This window comes from Notechis scutatus, chromosome 1 (assembly GCF_049901735.1).
Source record: "Notechis scutatus isolate UNSWTSFEM ecotype Mainland chromosome 1, rNotScu1.2, whole genome shotgun sequence".
NCBI classification, from domain to species: Eukaryota; Metazoa; Chordata; class Lepidosauria; order Squamata; family Elapidae; genus Notechis; species Notechis scutatus.
Genome location: NC_142009.1, coordinates 72,281,538 through 72,303,328, shown reverse-complemented (window position 1 = coordinate 72,303,328; position 21,791 = coordinate 72,281,538). Strand labels below are relative to the sequence as shown.

The window sequence follows — 21,791 nt, the reverse complement described above, 5'->3', positions numbered from 1 at the left end:
ATCCAGTTAAAATTGCAATATTTATTAAAATCGATATCATGCATATTAATTATTTATGTTAACATGAATATTATATTATGCTATATTTCATTTGATGGGTACTCCATTTTTTAAAATGAAGTTTTCCTTCTGTTAGCATACTTAAAGTAGATATATAGCCCTGAAACTCAATATTCTATTAAGGGGCTTCATTGGAATGAAGATTTACATTTATTTTGCAATCCACACTGAATTGTGAGCAAAATACAATTATCACATTTAAGGAATTTTAAATGTGGAATCCAAAAGTTATATTTTAGTCTCTGTAATAGAAGTGTATTTAAGTGCTAGTTTCCTGGACATTATAACTCTATCCTATTCTAGCATGACTAAGAAATACATCTCTCTCTAACTTTACAGACAGTCATAGTAGCATAATATCCCAATCATAGCCCTCTCAAATGAGAGGGTAGTGTGCATCTTGGTTTAGGCCACAATAGCTCTCTCCATCCTCCCTGCTATTTATAGAACAGGTTAGAATAGAATTCTTTATTGGCCAAGTGTGATTGGACATACAAAGAATTTGTCTCCAGAGCATAAGCTCTCAGTGTACATACAAACAACAAGTGATAAATCATGATCATAATCATAAAATACAATCATCATAAATCATAAGATACAATACTCAGTGATAGTCATAGAATACTAAATGAGCAATCAGCATAAATCATAATAGGACACTAAATAAAATCAATCAACATAATTCATAAGATACAAACAAAAAGTAATAATCATAAGAAGCTAAGGACATAGGTAGTAGGAAAGATGAGAATGATAATAGTAATACAGCCCTACTAGGTGGTTTGATTTAGTCTAGGAGAGATGGCCTTTGGAGAAAGATATGCAACTTTGTAGTTATCATTATGTCTGCTTATGAAATGTATTAATATTCATCTATTGTTTATTTTTAAAATTAAATGTAAATCTAAATATGCCAGATAGGTTTATGGAAAAAAACTCAATCTAGCCATTGCTTCTAACTTCATCAAGAATGGATTGAGTATTGGATAAGAATCCTTATCCTAGACCTAGCTCTCTGTGAAGTCCTATTGTAATACATGTGAGTTAAGCATTCATTGAGTCATTGACAACAATTGCTGTGAAATAAGTCTAATTTGATCTGCATGTATTTATTTGCTTAATTGCTTGCTTACAGTATTTATTAGTAACTGTATGACAAATTGTCTCATGATTAGCAGGTTTAAAGAAAAACACATTAAAACTGTCATCATGTAATTTAGATGCATTACTCTTAGAAAACTATGCTGCTTTATCTTCTCTCTGTTTGGAAATGCTCTGCACATGTATTAGTGGGAATTTCCCATTGGTGAGCAAATATATTTTTTAATATTGAAGAGAACTGGATAGATCACAGACATGGCAGAGCCTAATGGAGTTTGGGAACTTGCCTTGTAATATTAACCTTTTATCAACCTTTTGAAATGCAGTATTAAACGAAGCAACTGCTATATGGTGTGTGCCGGAGAAAGCATGAGTCCAGGGCAAGGACGCAATAATAATGGATTAGAGATTGGTTGCTTAGTTGATGCTGCAACTGGTATCCTATCCTTCACTACCAATGGCAAAGAGTTAAGCACTTATTATCAGGTAATGCATTTTTTTTTGTTATAGGTTGCCCAACAAAATCTGATTAGTTTTTTAAAAGAACATGTTTATTATATTTTAAAAGGAAATAGTAATTTCCCCAAATTTTAGCTTTAGATGGTAGCTTATGAAAGATTTACAACTTTATTGTGGCAAATGCTTAGGTTAATAACGTTCTTGTCTGCAAACTATCTTTATACCTACTTTGACATACTATTTTTTTCTATTTGTTTTTTACTTAGGTGGAGCCAAGTACTAAATTATTCCCTGCAGTATTTGCACAAGCCACAAGCCCAAACATTTTCCAATTTGAGTTGGGACGAATAAAGGTAACTATCACCCATTTAGTTTACTGTATTTAAAACATTCCTGAAACTCTGGTTTGAACTTTTTGCAATAGTAGTAAAAGTGGGATAAATTTTTCTTTACCCAGTGGTAGAAATGTGGACATTTCCTTTCTCACTTCATCATCATCAATCATCTATACTGACAGAAAAACATTGAGTAAATATAGAGTTATATACAAAATCAGTAACAAAATCATAGTCCAATGTATTCCCTTCTCTCTTAGATCTCCCATTTATCTTTTATGACCATAGAAACCATGCCAAGGTCTGGTTTTATATGAAAACAAGAGAAAAAAAATGATGGGTGTATAAGTTTTGTGCTCTTTGAACAAGAAAACTAAAAACAGGAAAGGTTTCTGAAAGTGTGAGAAAGTAATCTCTAAAAAGAAAAAGACTTCATAAATTCCAGTATCACCAATGTATGATAGACCTAATTAAAGTATCTGTTTTGGAATAGCACTACACTACCAAGACATAAGTCATACTTTTATCTATTGGGCATCTGGCAGATCAGCTTTTTTATTTTTATATATTAAATTTATCTGCTGACCATCTCATTATCATACTGGAATATTTTATGATTACACTGATATGAATTAGAATTTGACTTCTTTTATTGAAGAAGTAGGGGGGGGAAAAAAAAGAAAAGGGGGGGGGGGGGAAGGGGGGGGGGAGGGGAAGGGGGGGGGGGGGGGGGGGGGGGGGGGGGGGGGGGGGGGGGGGGGGGGGGGGGGGGGGGGGGGGGGGGGGGGGGGGGGGGGGGGGGGGGGGGGGGGGGGGGGGGGGGGGGGGGGGGGGGGGGGGGGGGGGGGGGGGGGGGGGGGGGGGTTTTGGGGGGGGGGGGGGGGGGGGGGGGGGGGGGGGGGGGGGGGGGGGGGGGGGGGGGGGGGGGGGGGGGGGGGGGGGGGGGGGGGGGGGGGGGGGGGGGGGGGGGGGTGGGGGGGGGGGGGGGGGGGGGGGGGGTTTTGGGGGTGGGGGGGGTTTTTTTTGGGGGGGGGGGGGGGGGGGGGGGGGGGGGGGGGGGGGGGGTTTTTTGTTTTTTTTTTGGGGGGGGGGGGGGGGGGGGGGGGTGGAGGGGGCCTCAATTTGGGGGTTTTTTTTTGGGGGAAAAGGTGTTTTTTTAGGGCAAATAGGTTAGTCACACAACCATAGCTGTTTATTTTATTGTTCAATTTTCAGACTTTAATCAGAATAAGTGCATTTGTAGGAGTCAGATTATCACCAAAGTACTCTCTGACATTAGCTATGTGTTTATACTTGAATGTATGCCTTTCCTTAATTCTATCCCTCAAAGTGGCTTATTGTCAGACATGAAAGATCAGATCCACAGCAAAGGTCCAATTAAACTGATTTATTGTTAATCATACCCAAGAATCTTTTCAACTGATGGTTAACATCTGCTTGTGATTAGATAAGGGTCAACAGAATTCAAGAGAGGTTGTATTTAATTTATTTGTGGCTATGTAGAGATAATCCTTTTTTTAATCTCAGCCCCAGGTTTTGCCACTCTTATTCCTGTACATATGACAAAAGATGCAATTTTAAAAATAATTAAAATCAAACATTATAATTAAAAATTTAGCAAAAGAGTGGCTTTTTAAAAGTATCTTCCTAAATAAAGGAAGAGTAGGAGCCTATTTCATAGACTAGGAATCTCACAGAAGAAATATACCACATTTATATTTTGTACTGATCAGCAGATTGGTTGCTGTTTTTTCTACTACAAGCAATGTTCAGACACTTTTCAAGGATTGTCCTATATAAAACATATTTCAATAGTTAAGTTATATTGTTATCAGGGTATGATAATTATATGTTTTATATGCTCAGGAAGATCACAATTGATATACTAATTTTAATACTGAAAACAAAACTCCAAGCCACAGCTGAAATTCCTAATCTGTGAACCTGGTTTTGTTGGAACAGTACAATCCCTTTCAGAAAAAGCTTTTTGGAAAAGCTAAATAATTTCATGCAGATACTACACAACATGGGAATAAAGTGGAGTTCAATGGGATCCCATTGGATATCAAGTGTCAAAGTAGAGCCTGGCATCTTCTTGGAATAGAACAACTAAAATAATTTCAAAATATTTTTTCCAAAGATCCAACCCTGCCAAGTGGCATAGAAGAATATGATGTTATACATTACATAGGCTGGTTATCGATAGCTTCGTTCCAAACCAGATTTTGTTATCATGTTTGATATACTCTTTAGAGGCATTCTTGGTGTTCCCTGAGCTTGGTTGTTTTGTTACAGATGTTTCATTATCCAACTAGGTAACCCTGGAGAATGAAATGTCTACAAGAAAACAACCAAACTCAGAGAGCACGAAGGACCCCACAATTCAACTCTAAGCCACAAATATGTTCTTCTGTTGATACTCTTCAGTTCATGGAAAGGTTTGATTCTGTGCCAGCATTAATATATTTATATATACACACAGTCCCTGAGTTCATTGGGACTATAGGACAATGGTTTTCCTTCCATGCAATATCAGGCCCAAGTCCAAAGATGACACAATGGAATCCAATAGAGTCCTTTTACCTTTTTAAACGTAATAGACTGAATCTTGCCAGACTAAAGCTATAATCTTCTAACCCAAGAGAGATTTTAGAATGTGGTTTCCCTGTACCTATTCCACTCTCCCCCATTCAAGCTTAGGACTGCACAATTTCTTATTTTGGGCTTTTGTCTCAGAATGTACTGCCTACTCCCTAAGAAACCATGGTGCTCCTGTCTATGGAGATTCTCAAGTCATCCAGGTCATGATTGTCCCAAGGGTTTTTTTTTCAAGAGGCAATGGGATTTTCTGATTTTTCTTTGAAGACATTTCGCTTCTCATCCAAGAAGCCTCTTCAACTTTTTGAATCGCTAGCATCCATGGATAATGGACTATTAAAATCACATTGGCTAGGAAACCATATACTGTTTGCATAGATCTCTATATTTTCATACTGACAGAGAGTTGAATTGTGGCATTTCTGTCAAAACTAACTTTGGACATTCACATCAGTCAACTTATTTTTTTTGTACTCTTCCCCCTTCCATCTCATCCTCTAGAACAGGGGTCCCCAACCACCGGTCCGCGGACCGGTACCGGTCCATGGAACAAGTCCTACCAGGCCGCTGGCTTGCTGGGCGCCGCCATCTTTTTTTGATGAAAAAGTGCTTCCGGTGAGCTTTTCCGGGTAGAAAGCTCATCGGAAGCACTTTTTCATCAAAAAAAGATGGCAGCGCCCAGCTAATGCCGGTACCGGGCCGCGCCATAAAAAAGGTTGGGGATACCGGGCCGTGGCGTAAAAAAGGTTGGGGATCACTGCTCTAGAATGTTTGTTATATTTGTTACATTTTCACAGAATGATCTTTATGTATGAATGCATAAGATGACAGTTCAAACACAGTTGCAGGTATGCAACCTATTCTCCCAATTTATGAATAATGACCATTTCATTCATGTGTGTGTGTGTGTGTGTGTGTGTGTATACATACATACATACAAATATTTATATATATGAATGATTGAGTTTATTCCCCCCCCCACCCCCAGTTTACTGCATTTATTGCAGTACTGTTTTACTGCATTTACTGTTTTGCTCTGTTTTCAGAATGTAATGCCGTTGTCAGCTGGCTTGTTCAAAAGTGAGCACAAAAATCCACTTCCTCAATGTCCACCTCGTCTCCATGTTCAGTTTTTGACCCATGTTCTTTGGAGCAGAGTGCCAAATCAGTTTCTGAAGATTGATATATCACGGATCAATGAACGGCAGGGCTGGTCAATGCAGTGCCTGGAGTCTTTGCAGTTCATGTCCCTTCACATTCCAGAGGAAAACAGGTACAGCTTGGTTGCATTTACAGATGAAATGAGATAAGATGTTGATCTTACGTGTATGGTAAATTATATATCTGGAAAAAATGATATGTTAGTATATATTCATAAAATACTATCAAATATGCAAAGGGAAGGAGGGCAATAGGAAAAGAAAATTGAAACTAGGTAAATCTAGTTTACATCAATACTATTTATCACCTGTATTTTATTTTACTTTTTTATTTTGTATATCTCACCTTCATTATTCGTATAAATAACTTAAGGCAGTGAATATATCCAACACAACTTCTTCCTCCTATTTCCCCACAAAATAACCTACCCCTATGAGGTAGGTTGGATTGAGAGAGAATGACTGTCTCAAAGTCACTCAGCTGCCTTTCATGGCTAAGGCCATGAACTAACAGCTTGTTACTTTCTAGATACTTTCCCATAATCTATTTTTGCTTCCTTCAACTAATGTTCTTCAATCACAGGAAATACCTTTAAGTCTTTCTTTGCAAAAGATGTCATCTTCTATTAGTCATGGTTATTCCCAGTAGAAGACTGTGTCTTTAATTCCAAAGGATAAATAATATTATCTAACAATTGTTAGGTATAGTTACTGAATACATCGAAGTGCTAAGAAAGAAACTAAATTCTTGGTGAAAAATTTTAATTACTCAATAAAGAGTTATACTTAGTCGCTTAGAAAGCTAATTTGGAAATAGTTGAAAGTCTAACTAAGCTTGCTTCCATGTTTGCATATGTAAATGTGTTCACTAGATTGTAAGCCTTATCAATTGACTGACTTATTGGTAAGATAATAATTGTGAACTTGTTCTTAGAAAGCTGATTGTATGGATGTAAAAGCATTTTCTACACAAAAAACCTCAAATCTGCTATGTTTAATTATTTTCCTTTTTTTTATTGCAGGTCTATAGATATTTTAGAACTGTCAGAACAAGAAGAACTGCTAAAGTTTCATTATCATACTCTCAGGCTATACTCAGCGGTTTGTGCTCTTGGGAATAACAGAGTTGCACATGCTATGTGCAGCCATGTTGATGAATCTCAGCTTCTCTATGCAATTGAGAACAAATACATGCCAGGCTTGTTACGTGCGGGCTATTATGATCTTCTAATTGATATTCACCTTAATAGCTATGCCACTGCAAGGTTGATGATGAACAATGAATTCATTGTCCCAATGACAGATGAGACTAAAAGCATTACTTTGTTTCCAGATGAACACAAAAAACATGGCCTACCAGGTATCGGGCTTAGTACATCTTTACGACCCAGAATACAGTTTTCTTCTCCCAGTTTTGTGAGAATTAATAGTGAGTGCTACCAATATAGTCCTGAATTTCCTTTAGAAATTTTAAAGTCTAAAACCATAGAGATGTTGACAGAAGCAGTTCAGGAGGGTAGCCTACATGTCAGAGATCCAGTAGGTGGTACTACAGAATTTCTGTTTGTTCCTTTGATCAAGCTTTTTTATACCCTTCTTATAATGGGAGTCTTCCACAATGAAGATCTGAAGCATATCTTGCAGCTCATTGAGACCAGTGTGTTTAAAGAAGATAAAGGCCATGAAGATAAAACCCGAATATTAGCAAAGGAACTAGTTACAGAAAGTCTAAATTTAGAAACAGCTGTTGATAAAATCAGAAGAGAGAAGGTTCCAGAAGAAGGACTTCTTCAAATGAAGCTTCCTGAGCCCGTCAAATTACAGGTAATCATGAAATAATGCATAGTTAATATATTTTGTGGATTATTTTTCTACTTGAGACACATTTATGTCCCTTTATACATACAAACATAAACAAAGAAAAATTTGGGTTGGCAATTTAAGAAAAGGTTCTAGATATCGACAAAAGTGGATACAAATAGAAAAGAATATTTACAATATGCATATTGAGAAGAATGTTGAGAAGAAAAAAATTGACAGAATAAAACTGTCAATATGCAATAAATAATACATTAATCACAAATAATGTAGTCAAAAGGAAATTAAAATTTTAAGCTGAGGAAAAGATAAGGGTAGAAAATTGAATTTTTCAGTGTTTTGAAATGGAGAGAATAAAAGGTTTAAAAAATAGAAACAGATGACAATGGACATGGGTTGGATTAAAAAAGAGAAATGACCCAAGTTAAATAAAAGGAATACCCCATATTTGAAATTGTAGTTTTAAAACTATGTTACCTCATTTGTTTTGTTCTATTAATTTTATTTCAGATGTGCCATTTACTCCAATATCTGTGTGACTTCCAGATACGCCACAGAATAGAAGCCATTGTAGCATTTTCAGATGATTTTGTAGCAAAACTTCAAGAAAATCAGCGTTTCCGATATAATGAAGTTATGCAGGCTTTAAATATGTCTGCAGCTCTGACAGCCAAGAAAACGAAAGAATTTCGATCCCCACCACAAGAGCAGGTTAATAACCTAATAAATACTTTAATATTGGGGTTTGTTCAGTTTAAAGAAAATCTGTACAAAGTAATAATTTTCCTGGACCAGAGTACACCAGACATTAAATAAAAGTTAAACTGCTTTGGTGAATAAAAATTCTGATTTCCATAATGTTTGGCTATTGTGTTTTAACAAGCAGCAGTCACTTTTGATAAGCATTTTGCCATCCGTGAAAAATATGGATCAGGCCTGACATTAATTCAATTGTTTATGACTGAATGTAGATTGAAATATTCTCTTCTATCCTTGAAGTATGTATCTTCAGGCAATCTGAATGTGCCTTGGATATTCATTACTAACTGTTGTATAAACAAGTTATTGGAATTCTGATTCTAAAGAGTGAGGCAAACACTGTTGACATCTTCCCTCCAGTCCTACCCCCAAGCATGCTGTCCCCTATTTTGCTCTTAATAGGGATCTTTTAGCACAAGTTATGGCTCATGGAGCCTGTACTAAGTAAAGAACAATAGTTGCCCTTTTAGTTCCTTATCTTGCTCTCTTTTAAACTTTTGATGCACAGAAGTAAAACTCAGCATGGGTAAAATGCAGCATTATGTATGTGCCAAGAGATTTTATTTGTGAGCCTTGCTATTGGTGAAAGGATAAATTAAAATTATTAAATAATTACACAGGATAAATTAGGGTGCCCATTTTTAATTTAAGTTTTAAAATCCTGAACACCATTTAAACCATCTCTAACAAGTACTAAAAGGAATCCTAGATGACATTGATAATGTCGTAATACAAGTCAAGAGACAAAGATGTGGCTGCATCATTTCTTTCAATATATCTTATGGGAACTGAATTACTGAGCTGTACTAAATATAATGTGACTATAATGATAATTCATTAGAATGATCATGTATTTCTTTCCATCCTTTCCTTCCATGGGAAGTTTCAAAACATGACTTCAGTCTAATAATATTGTAGTAAATGTTTCATTCTACCTACATATCACCTGTTACATATTACTTCAAATATATATTCACTTTTAAAGATCAACATGCTGCTGAATTTTAAGGATGATAAAAATGATTGTCCTTGTCCTGAAGAAATCAGGGATCATCTCCTGGATTTTCATGAAGATCTGATGGCACATTGCGGTAAAGCTGAACTTTGAATATTCTTTCCCTGCTCCAAATATTAAGGAAAATAAAATACTGATAGTTTTATTGAACAAAATATGGTAGATTGAAATATAACTCTAATACAAAGACTTAAAATTATATTGAATACAGTGTTAAAACTGCAGTATCCATATTGTCTTCAAGAACCTGCTGTCTCATGTAAAAACAGATGCCTTGATCTAGTTTTAGGGAAATCATGTTGAGCCTCTAAGATAAAATTGACAGGACTTGGTCAATTTTTTTTTCCAGAACTAGGTTTTGAATTTGAAATGTAGTCTCCATAATATTGGCAGAGTATAGCACATGCCTTCTGCCCCTGGTTTACCATTAGGATGCTCTTTTGCAATGCCGAAAAGGACAAGTTATGTGAAGTTATACATCAATAAATGATGTTCTTGAAAATATCAATCAAATTATGGTAGCTGTATTGAAAACTCTTAATGCTTTTTTGGAATCAACATTCACTTCATTTTTCTAATTAAAAGATTGATTTCTGGAATAGTCTAAAATTATGGCCAGGCATGATTTCAAATAACGAAGCACCGTACTACTAACTTCTCTCAAGTTCTGAAGATAGTCTTGGAAATGAATACAGATAATATTGTTTAGTTGTTTTAATGCTATCATAAATATTTGATATTTATGTCTAGGTATTCAGCTTGACGAAGATGGAATTCTAGATGGAAACAGTGATTTAACTATTAAAGGTCGCCTGCTATATCTTGTAGAAAGAGTCACACACTTGAAAAAGAAACAAGCAGAGAAGCTAGTTGATGATAATAACAAGAAACCATGTAAGTAAAGTAAAATAAGGTTTAGTTGTTACCTGAATCTAAAGTAAGCATAGTTTAATAATTCTCTCATTCTGATACTATAATCTCTTTCAGAATTAAATGTCTATCAATTCAGTATTTTAATTTTTTATATTCTGAAATTATTGCATGTTCTGGAACTTAATACTACATTCAAAAGTGCTGACTAAGAAGCTGTAGCTTCTGGAAAATCCTTATTGAACTGATGGGATGCAAAACAAGTGGAATTCAGATAGGCTAACAAAATACTGAGCAAAAGAGTAATTTTCCACTAGTAAGAATGCATTAATGTGTGTTTCTGGGTGGGGGAGTAGGTGTATGGTCTTCGGTAGGGAATGAAAATGATGTGTGCAAGGATTTACTTACACTAAATTCTTTACTTCTTTCTTTCTGGAAGTTTCATAGTTAGGGCAACTCTCTTCTGCAATGTGACCCATCAGATTTTATATACATTTATATATTTTTATTTTTATTCTGGAACACATATGCATAGGAATGATGGTCATTGCATGACAGCAGTTTATCATATTTTCAGTCTCCTTTTCTCATCATTATTTGATAGGAGATTATTATATTGACATTCATCCATTTGCTTTATAAATTCAATTGGTTAAATGATTATCTTCAGTTTGTAATTTTGTTTTAAAGAATGTTTTTTTTATTATGATCCTTTAAAAAATAATTTGGATTTTTCTAGCCCAAAATCTAGTGAAGCAACTCTTTCTTCATCTCCAATTGACTCTGTACTTTTTACACATATAATTTCTAATTTGATTATGTATTATTTGATGATTTGCTTTTTTCAGAAATTAATCGTTCTGAATTTCTAATCCAAATTGGCATAGCATGTGATGATTATTGTTAAAAGTGAAAAAAAGGTCTTGTTGTATGTTTGTCTTAATGCTTTCTACATCTAGCAACTCTCCAACAGCTGATATCAGAAACTATGGTACGTTGGGCTCAAGAATCTGTAATAGAAGACCCAGAGTTGGTGAGAGCCATGTTTGTTTTGCTACACCGCCAATATGATGGGGTTGGTGGCCTAGTTCGAGCCATGCCCAAGACATATACTATAAATGGTGTATCAGTGGAAGATACCATCAACTTGCTTGCATCTCTTGGCCAGATCCGTTCTCTCCTCAGTGTTAGAATGGGCAAAGAAGAAGAGAAACTTATGATTCGTGGATTAGGGTAAAACTCCCTTTCTACTGATAATCTAAAAGTTGTATAATTGCCTTTGGTTGATTACTAGCAGAGAAGACAGTGGTAGAAGTTTATTCTCATAGGCTTCAAAGAATTCACATTGTAGATAAGTAGGCTAATATGTGAAACAAAAAACTAGAATACTGCTTATTTATAATTAATTTTTATGGCTTCTGACTCAAATTGAAATAATCCAAACAATGATCGGGTTCCTTGAGAACACATGATAATATTTGGTAATTTCTTTCTTTTTTTTTAAGAACGAAAAACCAAAATATTGGTGTTTTGTATTTTAACTTTTCTTGAATGAACTAAATATTATTCTAAAAATATATATACTATTTGATAATTTCATGGGGGAAATATAGATAAGATATGGGAAAGATAGCAGATGCCATTTTTAGAAATAGGAAATGTTTTTTTTTTAAAATATATTAACTTTCTTTTTAAGGTTTCTGAGATCAAAGTAATATGTTTTCTAGACAACTTAAACCATAATGCTTTCTTCCTATAAATCAAGCATATCAGTATCACATTTTTCATCTCTTTATATATTGATTTTTAAAAGTCTGGCTTATACAACAATATATGATTTTTTTAAAGATCTCATAGAAATAATTCTGCATCATCCATATTCAATAAACAACAGCCCTGACTTAATTTAACCGATGAGCCATTAGAAAATAGCAATCTTTTTTTCCCTTGAAGAGAATAAACCAGTGGAACTCAGATTAAAAATCAAAGAGACGTAAAACCTGCTTTTTGCAACTGAATGTGTTGTTTTCATTTCTCATATTGTTATTTTATTTTTGAATTATTATATGAAAATATTTCGTTTTCAACTAAAAATAACTAAAAGAATCCTTGCCCATACTTTAGTGGTTCTCAAATATTTTGATCTTAGGACCCCATTTTAATTTGAAAAGTAGTAATGATAACTCTTTTTTTTTAAAAAAACAAAACTTTCTTTATGCTGTCACTTGAATTCACAGAGTTTCAAATTCAATCTAATTCACCAATTTATGTAAATGTGTTCATTTACATCATTATTTTGAGGGAGAGAAAAGGATGGTGTTCAGAAAGCCTTCCTAGGAGCTTTGAGATATGTTCAGGCAGAGTGAGAGTGATGTGTGAAACCCCAGTGATTTGCTTGTGACCCTTCAGTATATCTACTCTATCTACTCTAGGATATCTACTCTACTCTACTCTATCTACTCTACTCTATCTACTCTACTCTAATATCTACTCTAGGATACTTTGAATAAATTTCAGTTTTTTATTTTTAAAAACCACATTAAATGGTATGGATTGGTCAGTAACATTTTATAACTAGATATAAAAGGATTGAGATTTCAATTTACTTTTTCTTTTTTTACTATTCTATTTCTAATAGGGACATTATGAACAATAAAGTTTTTTATCAGCATCCTAATCTTATGAGGGCATTGGGGATGCATGAGACGGTCATGGAAGTAATGGTGAATGTACTTGGAGGAGGAGAATCAAAGGTAATGTATAAGAATGATATACATTTAAATTTTGGCTCTAATGCCAGGCAAAGTTGCTTAACTCTTGTTGAAGACAAGATCTTATTTGGTTTAATTTGGGAAATTTGCAAATTTGCATATTTAATAATGGTCACCTACGTCTAAGAATGATAAATAAGTTTAAATAATTCTATTGCAGCTGCAAACAGAGCAATCACTATTAAGTGAAGGTTTATATATGGATTTTGCTGTCAGTTCATTATGAAAGTTCTGAACATTACCCGGTTTCACTAAGAGCTTTCCATTGCAAATTTTCAAATTAATATTGTCCTCGCCAATAGTCAGAAAGAATCTGGTAGCATCTTTTAAGAGTAACAAAGTTGTTAATAGCCTTTTCTGACCTGTGGCTTATTTCATCAGAGATATGAAGTAGCTTAAAGGAGGTATGATTTAAATTTATTGGAATGAGCAAGGTTGGATTTATTGGTTGTCTGTATTCAAGTAAGAATCTATCACCAAATGCCTCAGAAAGTAGAATGCTTGCATCTATTGTAGTATACTTATTAAAAATGCATCGAGTGGCTTCAGTTATGAGCTGTAGGTCAGCAGAAATCTGTTTTTGTGGTTTCTCCCTGGGAATAAATCTAGCTCTATTGATTTATGTATTGATCTTGTTGAATGTTTTGTTTAAGTCCATCAGTTAGCTATCTTTGCCTCATGAGTCAGAACAAATGTGATTGTAATGTAGATACTGGCTACAGAAAGCAGGTTGGATGATATATTCTAAATGGAATCTGGAACGTGAACGTATGCATGTCAGTCTATAGGTTCCTGTTTAACATGATGTTTTTGAATCAGGTAATTGTAGTATGACATAAATGTAGTGGTTTTATTCTGTAGAGTGGAACAGACTTAGGCTGATGGTGTCATGGTCTTAATGGAACAATGAGAACATTAACTTAACATAAGTTCCATTAAGGTTTGATGATTCAGAACTGAAGAAACATTTTTCTAGGTCAATCATTAATATGTTGGCATATTGTGGGGCTATGGGTGCACATCCAGTACCTCAGCTGATTTTTTTTGCTTACCAAATGATTCCCAGTTAAGTTTTTCTCAGACAGCGGGAGCAATAGATAGTCTGAGCTATTTAATGATAACCTGGGAGTGACCACTTTATCCATGTTGATGCTAATTGTCATGTATTTCAGTTCATGAAATTAGATGCCCAAATTTTATTAAAATAAAATTTTACAGGCTTTACAGGGACAGTTTATTTTGTAGAACTATAATTAGCCCTAAACTGGCCCTTTATCCAAACGCTAATATACTGTCTGACTCTATGATTTTGATGGGAAGTGGAATTGGTCTCTCTCTGTGTGTGCATTTATCAACTACTGAGGTCACCACTGTATATAAACTAGTTAGCAAACATCTGTACTTAGATGCACAATTACATTTCTATGTGGGTTATTTTTCCATTTCTTTCTCCATCCTCCAACAAATGATAAGTACAATATACAATCCTGTTTGGCTGTGATCAAATGAAGAAATATGTGCAAGTGAAAAATGAAACTACAATAGCATATTTCTGAACCTTCTGTTTCCAACTGGTCATTAAAATTAAGTCTACACAGGATATATTTTTAGGAATGTGTACATTAATTGGCATACATTTCAATGTGTTAATATTGTCTAGTGTGCATTTATTTGAAAGGATATTGAAATACATCACTTTAGTTATTTGTTACCTTTTTGATTTCTGCAGGTAAGCTTCTCTATAGATAAATGTAGAGATACTTTATGTTGAATTCTGTCTACTTAATAAGGAAAAGTCTAGTGAACAATGACTACTGAAACCAATTGTGAAGAGAACTTGTGGCATGGGCTGGCCAAACATTTATGCAAGGAAATAGTGAGAGAAAGGGGGAAAAGGTTGAGGCAATACTTTAATTTCATGTCACAGTTGTGTCCTGTCATATAATAACAGGCATATAATGATGGAAAAGGTCAGCAAGCTTAATCGGCTGACATTATCTTAATCGGCTGACATTAAAACATTTCAGAAAAATTCAGCAATAATTCTAAAGTATGAAAACAGGGTTGGTAGTAGAAGCAGTTAAGACTGTATTATCTAAGAGATAGAGCTATCATGGTCATTTTCAAAGAAGGGATTACTTGAATCAGTGAGATGGGTGGCTTTCAAAACTTTCATTATTGACCTCTGAGGTGTTGTTCATAGATTACATACTCTTATACAGAATAATCCTGTTGCAGTGTGATCTTAAAAATCATTTTGGTAATATCTTGCCTAGTTGCAGATTATTAATGAATAGATGGGATCTAGGTGGAAGTTACTCCAGCAGACCATACATTTTGTCCAACATATGCTTTGATCCTAGGAAATTGTTCTACTTTTCATTCTGCCAATAACAAAATTTAGAATTAAATTTATGTTGGGCAGTAAATTTGATGGAAAAGTCTTTCTTTGACCAGAGGGAAAGTTTTGAAGGTAGAGGGATCGAAATTATAGAATCTGCATAAAAAATGAGAACATGGAGGGGGATTTTTCAAAGCAAAATCCCTTGATTTGTGAGGAGAAAGGGAAAAACATTCTGGAAATGTCAGAGAGCAGATCAACAATAGAGATCTGATGGGATACTTGATGGGATACTTGATGGAATAGTTGTTGTTTTTTTAAACCAGAGCCATCTTTTCCCAAAACAGCACTTTTTGTCCTATTAGGAAATTCTTAGGATGCTGGGATTTTCTTGGTTATATACTTAGAATTTTCCTTCGTTTAAAAATTTGCCAGAGTGCATTGGAATCTTCACTCTGTGGTATCATAGCACAAGTTCTGTTCTTGTATTAATCTATTACTTGCATTCAAATGTCAGAGGCACACATGCAGACATTTGGATCACAATACATATTTCATGCCCCCTGCCCTACTTCTGCCAGAGAATTTTTACAGTGGAGCCAGCACTGATTTGTTTGACAATAAAGGTCACATCCTATGTGTTTTTTTTAAACTAATGGATGGAGATTATTTGGTTTACAATTTTTAATCTCATGAATAATGGAACTGAGCTGAACTCTCCATTTATCTATTATGACCAAACCTCAATGTGTCAATTTTAGGTTTTTCTCCCTGTGATGGCTTCGTTTTATAATGCACAGAACCAACTTTAATGGAGCCCAAATTTAAGTAATCAAGATTTTTACTATTCTCAGATATGTATCTAGATATAGTATTTGAGTAGTTTTGCAGAAAATTACATGAAAAAGGAAATAACTTTATCCTGAGGGGTGTGTGTGTGTATGTGTATGTATGTATGTGTCTATACACACACACACACACACACATACATACACACACATATACACTATTCTTGCTTTTCTAACGTAGTACTGTTTGTCTAGGAAATCACCTTTCCTAAGATGGTGGCAAACTGCTGTCGTTTTCTATGTTATTTTTGCCGCATCAGCAGACAGAATCAGAAAGCCATGTTCGACCATCTAAGCTATCTTTTGGAAAACAGCAGTGTTGGACTTGGTAAATATGTATTATATTTTCCCTACAGTACACTACCCATTTTGTATTTATTGCTGTTAAATCTTTTTGGAGTTCACAAATTAATGGCTGCTTTGTATATCCATTCTAAGATGTTTCAAGGCTTCCAACACCTCTTAATAATGAATTATTCTTACTAAATAGTATTACCTGTCAGGCATTGAATTCCCTGGCTGACCATTTATGTAGTTTAGCCTGCTTGGAAAGGATGTACTGCATCCTCACATCTCCTAAATACTGAAAACGTATGCTTAGTTGGTATATGGAGTAAAACTTCAATGTGCAATAAATACAAGTGTTGTATTATTTGGATGATATTGACTCAACAAAAGCATGGCTGTATATTATAAACTGTAGTTTTCTAATTTGAATCAATTTCATTTAGTTAATTTACTTGCTATATTTTGTTAATAGGATTTTGTGCTGTTTTAACATGATGCCAATTTCTGAAATTTATTTGATAGCTTCTCCTTCCATGCGTGGATCAACACCTTTAGATGTTGCAGCAGCATCGGTAATGGATAATAATGAGCTTGCACTGGCTTTAAGAGAACCTGACTTAGAGAAGGTAAATCATAAATAATATTATAGAATCTATATTTTGTAAGTACGCATATGTTTCTTATCATATAGTAACAACAGTCTACATCCTATTAGCAATGTAATTTTCATATACAAAAACCCCATATATGACAGGACTTACAATTCATACTGTCACCTAGAAGTTTAATAGCTGATTGGTTATGCCAGCAACTCCAGTCAAAAACATTTTGAGGTAGGGATCTTATTTTGATATTATGGTGCAATATACAGTAGATTCCCACAGAATCTGTGAGTGAAAATGCCAGTGATGGACCACGATTTTGGATACAGCAGTTAACTTATATGAAACTCCCCCCCACCCCCCCACACAGGGAGGGAGGGTGGGAGAGAGAGAGAGAGAAGGAAGCTTGGTTTTAGTTTCATCTTAAAAGCACAAAACTCTCTTGGGAGGTAGATCTGTGGACAGAAAATGCTACGAGCCTTTGGGAGCAACACAAAAAACAATAGGAGACAGAAGCACCCATTGTACAATTCATTAAAAAGTGATCACTAGCATAAGATCAATATCAGAACTGTATACAATTTCCAGAATAAAAATAAATTTAGAAATTTTAGTACATTCATTTTTTCTGTAGATGTATTGAGATTGTTAATAAAGGTAAATACAATGAACTATGCTTAAACCAAAGGTTTTTCATAGTGTTGAGGGTAAAGGAGCTAAGACTATGATGGTACTGTGGACAAAAGGACAGTCTGAGAATTGTAGATGAAAATTTAAAGAACCATGATGGAGAAGAGAGGAAGATTCTAGGAGTATGAAATGTATAATGGCACACTTCAAATTGGGTAATAAGTTATAAGATGACTATGGAATTTAGTCATTGGTAAAATATAGATACATAGAGGGGGAGGGACAAGGGCAGTAAATGCTTCTATTGTTTAATTTTGTCTTGTTCTTAGGTAGTCCGCTACTTGGCTGGCTGTGGTTTGCAGAACTGTCCTTTACTAATTTCTAAAGGCTATCCAGATATTGGATGGAACCCAGTTGAAGGAGAACGATACCTGGATTTCCTTCGTTTTGCTGTTTTTTGCAATGGTAGTGTTAAGATATTATAGTTTTTGAATAACCTTGCTATTCCTAATCAATTATATTTTAACTACATTTATTAATGTACCCAATGAAGTGCTGCTTCTCAGTGTATTTATGACATCATAGTTTGATAAATGTTTCCTTTTTAACAATCTTCTTAAGTCACTATGCAGCACTAAGAAAAAGCTTGAGAGAAAACTGGAATCATTCATTGAATCTTCCCTACCCAACGCCATTGTCATCTCCTTTCCCAACTTCATCCTTCTGTGTTGAAAATCTGTATGAAGCTCAGTTTATCTATTTTTTTCTCCTCTCATATTCCAGTACATGCCTCATAACTTTGCTAACTTCAAATATTCTGACATCGTGTTCCATCCATCTCTGATTTGTCTGTTGTGTACTGTCGTTTTTGGGTGCTGACTTCAAGTCAGATATAAAACGTGCTGAAATACAATTATTAGGAAGTAAGAGAGAAGAGGCAGAAGGCTCTTCTAATTTGGTGGCTGGAATAACTTGTAGTGTTGTTATCTGAGACTGTTTTGGATACTGATAAAGTGGATGGAGTTTCTCATAGTTTAACTGTTTAATTCAGTCCTTAAAGTTTGCTTTTGGGCTAGAGATAGTGGAGCTTCCAACACAATGTAGGTTCTCTCTAATATAGTTGTCAAATTTCAAAATGAATCTATCTATCTATCTATCTATCTATCTATCTATCTATCTATCTATCTATCTATCTATCTATCTATCTATCATCTATCTATCATCTATCTATCTATCATCTATCTATCTATCTATCTATCTATCTATCTATCTATCTATCTATCTATCTATCTATCTATCTATCTATCTATCTATCTATCTATCTATCTATCGTATTTGCCGGCGTATAAGACGACTTTTTGCCCTGAAAAGATGCCTCCAATTGGGGGTCGTCTTATATGCCGGGCGTCTTATACGCGCAAATAGTAATTGGGAAGCACGCGGCTGCCGCGGCTGAGGCACTTTTGCGCACCGTGGAAGCGAATCCCGTGAAGCCGAAGGAGCAGCCAGCCTTCTCCAGCTCCCAAGGAGCGAGGCTCGACCGCCGAGCTCCGCTGAGGTATCCGGCTGGGGCTGTCAGGAGTTGTTACCGCTGGCGCGCTCCGCTGGCTCCAGTCCCGCGTGCCTCGGGAAGGGAAAGGCAAAACCAGGAGCCGCTGCTGCCATTGCAAGCGCCGCCGCGGCTCTTCCTTTTGCCTTTCCCTTCCCGAGGCAACGCTGGACTGGAGCCGCGGAGCCGCGCCAGCGGTAACAACTCCTGACAGCCCCAGCCGGATACCTCAGCGGAGCCCGGGCGGTGCGAGCCTCGCTTCCTTGGGAGCTGGGAGAAGGCTGGCTGCTCCTTTCAGCTTCACGGGATTCGCTTCCACGATAGACAAAAGTGCCTCAAAAAAAAAAAAAGTGCAAAAGTGGAAGGCGGAAGAGGGGCGAGTATATAACAAACTATATTTTGAGTGGAAATGTTGGGGGTCGTCTTATACGCCGGTCGTCTTATACGCCGGCATATACAGTATCTATCTATCTATCATCTATCTATCTATCTATCTATCTATCTATCTATCTATCTATCTATCTATCTATCTATCTATCTATCTATCATCTATCTATCTATCTATCTATCTATCTATCTATCTATCTATCTATCTATCTATCTATCTATCTATCTATCTATCTATTGGTTTGGGGACAAATATTGGGCTTCTTTATCATATGTTATAGAAACTAATTCCAGATTTGTGGCTTCATCAAGTACTTAAGTTTCTATATGATTGTAGGTGAGAGTGTTGAAGAAAATGCTAATGTGGTGGTCAGACTACTCATTCGACGGCCTGAATGTTTTGGACCAGCACTGAGAGGTGAAGGTGGAAATGGCTTGCTTGCTGCAATGGAAGAAGCCATAAACATATCAGAAGATCCTACAAGAGATGGCCCTTCATCAGCTAATGGATCCACTAAAACATCGTAGGTAGAATGGAAATGTTCATTCCCTGAATAAAATGTCTTTTAGGAATCATTGTTTCTAAAATGAAGTGCATGGTGCTGGCCTATGACATTAATAACATTTATTGGTTTGAAATTCTATTAGGCCTATCACTAAGCCTAGTACATTTCTTAAATATAATATCTAATGCTAATTTGTGTTGAGAATTTTAATAACAATATGTTATTTATGATAAAAATGACAAGAATCTTCTGTTTACTATAAATACAAACCCTCAAAATTGGAAGAATATCAGTATATGGACTTAAAAGCATTTGTTAGACATATATCCTGTTTATATCCTATCTGTCTATCCATAAGTAGATCACAGATAGGCAGATAGTGTTTAATCACTACCCTGCATAATTTAACTTATATGTTATAATTTCTATGTGTTCTAAACTTCTTATGGCATAGATCCTTTTACTGACATGGATTTTTCTGTTCACCAGCTATTATAATTGTTGAGCAAATAGTCTTCCCGCTGTTTTCAGATAACTTTTTTGTCCAAGTTGAATCTGCACTCTGATTGCCAACAACATCCCAGCATCATTCCCTTTGTAATTTAAACTATAGAGATTTGATATGGGTAATTACTGCTAAAAAGCTCCTTAAACATTTATATTTATGTGGAGTGGCAGTTAGAAGTTAATATGGTTTCATATCTTAGACATGAACTTTCTTTAAATGAGTGGAGGTGAATTTATCTTTAAAATGAAGTGGCTTAGAAGAAACAGAGAGAAAAGGAAAGTTTTACTTTTCACCCCGCAAGGCATATCTGAGCTAAATCTTTTCTAAATGGGGGAGATTAAATGCGTGCTCAAAAGTTAATCATATCTTCACTTTGTAGATTATTCCCCAAATATTCAGAGGATATTTCTATTCCATTCCCAACTCTTCCCTCCCTCCCTCTCCTCTCTCGCATCCATGCACACATTTATATTTATAGTCTGGCATAAATTTTTTATCATTTGTATACCATATTTGAAAAATAGAAAATATAATATTCTATTATATAAAATATTAAATGCCTAGAAGGAATAAATAAGATTCATTGTGACTGTGGGCAGGTGGTTTATGATATAGAATATATATTAGAGACATTATATATCTCCCCCCTCCCCAAATCCCACCAAACAAAAAGCCCTCTATTTTGTACTATTTTAGACCAAGGACTTAAAATTAGTGTAAAACTTTCACTATAATTCTGCTTGTCTGAGCACTAAAATCTAAGCTTTAACTGGTTATGCCAAGGCTTGAACATAGGTATGACTAAAGATATACTATATAACAGATTTAATACAGACATTATTATTCCTTCACTATTTTTTAATTTCTTTGAAAAACTGAACAGAAGTGAAGTAGAAGAAGAGGATGATACTGTTCACATGGGAAATGCCATCATGACTTTTTATGCTGCTCTGATTGATCTCTTGGGACGCTGTGCTCCAGAAATGCATGTAAGTATTCATGTACTTATTATTTTTGTTGAATTTATAACTTATCACTGTTAATGAATAATGTGAAACAGAATGTGTGATTCTTCATCCTTTTCCCGATTCCTGAATTCATGGACTGTTGTATGTGAGATACTGGTGCCCATGAACAAAAAGATGTACCAATAAATTCTGGGTAGTGACATGGTTTGCAGAAGTAT

The 21,791-nt window shown here is 35.3% G+C and overlaps 1 protein-coding gene across 1 annotated transcript in view; it reads left to right on the top strand.

The window, feature by feature from the left end:
* Positions 1 to 21,791, top strand: part of RYR2 (ryanodine receptor 2) — a 317,056-nt gene that overhangs the window by 181,725 nt on the left and 113,540 nt on the right. Inside the window, exons 34-47 of the mRNA XM_087967520.1 lie at positions 1,488 to 1,647; positions 1,887 to 1,973; positions 5,600 to 5,826; positions 6,736 to 7,537; positions 8,042 to 8,242; positions 9,276 to 9,381; positions 10,056 to 10,199; positions 11,135 to 11,408; positions 12,814 to 12,928; positions 16,331 to 16,463; positions 16,946 to 17,049; positions 17,985 to 18,120; positions 19,929 to 20,115; positions 21,489 to 21,594. Coding sequence (XP_087823646.1) covers positions 1,488 to 1,647; positions 1,887 to 1,973; positions 5,600 to 5,826; positions 6,736 to 7,537; positions 8,042 to 8,242; positions 9,276 to 9,381; positions 10,056 to 10,199; positions 11,135 to 11,408; positions 12,814 to 12,928; positions 16,331 to 16,463; positions 16,946 to 17,049; positions 17,985 to 18,120; positions 19,929 to 20,115; positions 21,489 to 21,594 — 2,782 coding nt within the window. The remainder of the gene's footprint in view (positions 1 to 1,487; positions 1,648 to 1,886; positions 1,974 to 5,599; positions 5,827 to 6,735; positions 7,538 to 8,041; positions 8,243 to 9,275; positions 9,382 to 10,055; positions 10,200 to 11,134; positions 11,409 to 12,813; positions 12,929 to 16,330; positions 16,464 to 16,945; positions 17,050 to 17,984; positions 18,121 to 19,928; positions 20,116 to 21,488; positions 21,595 to 21,791) is intronic.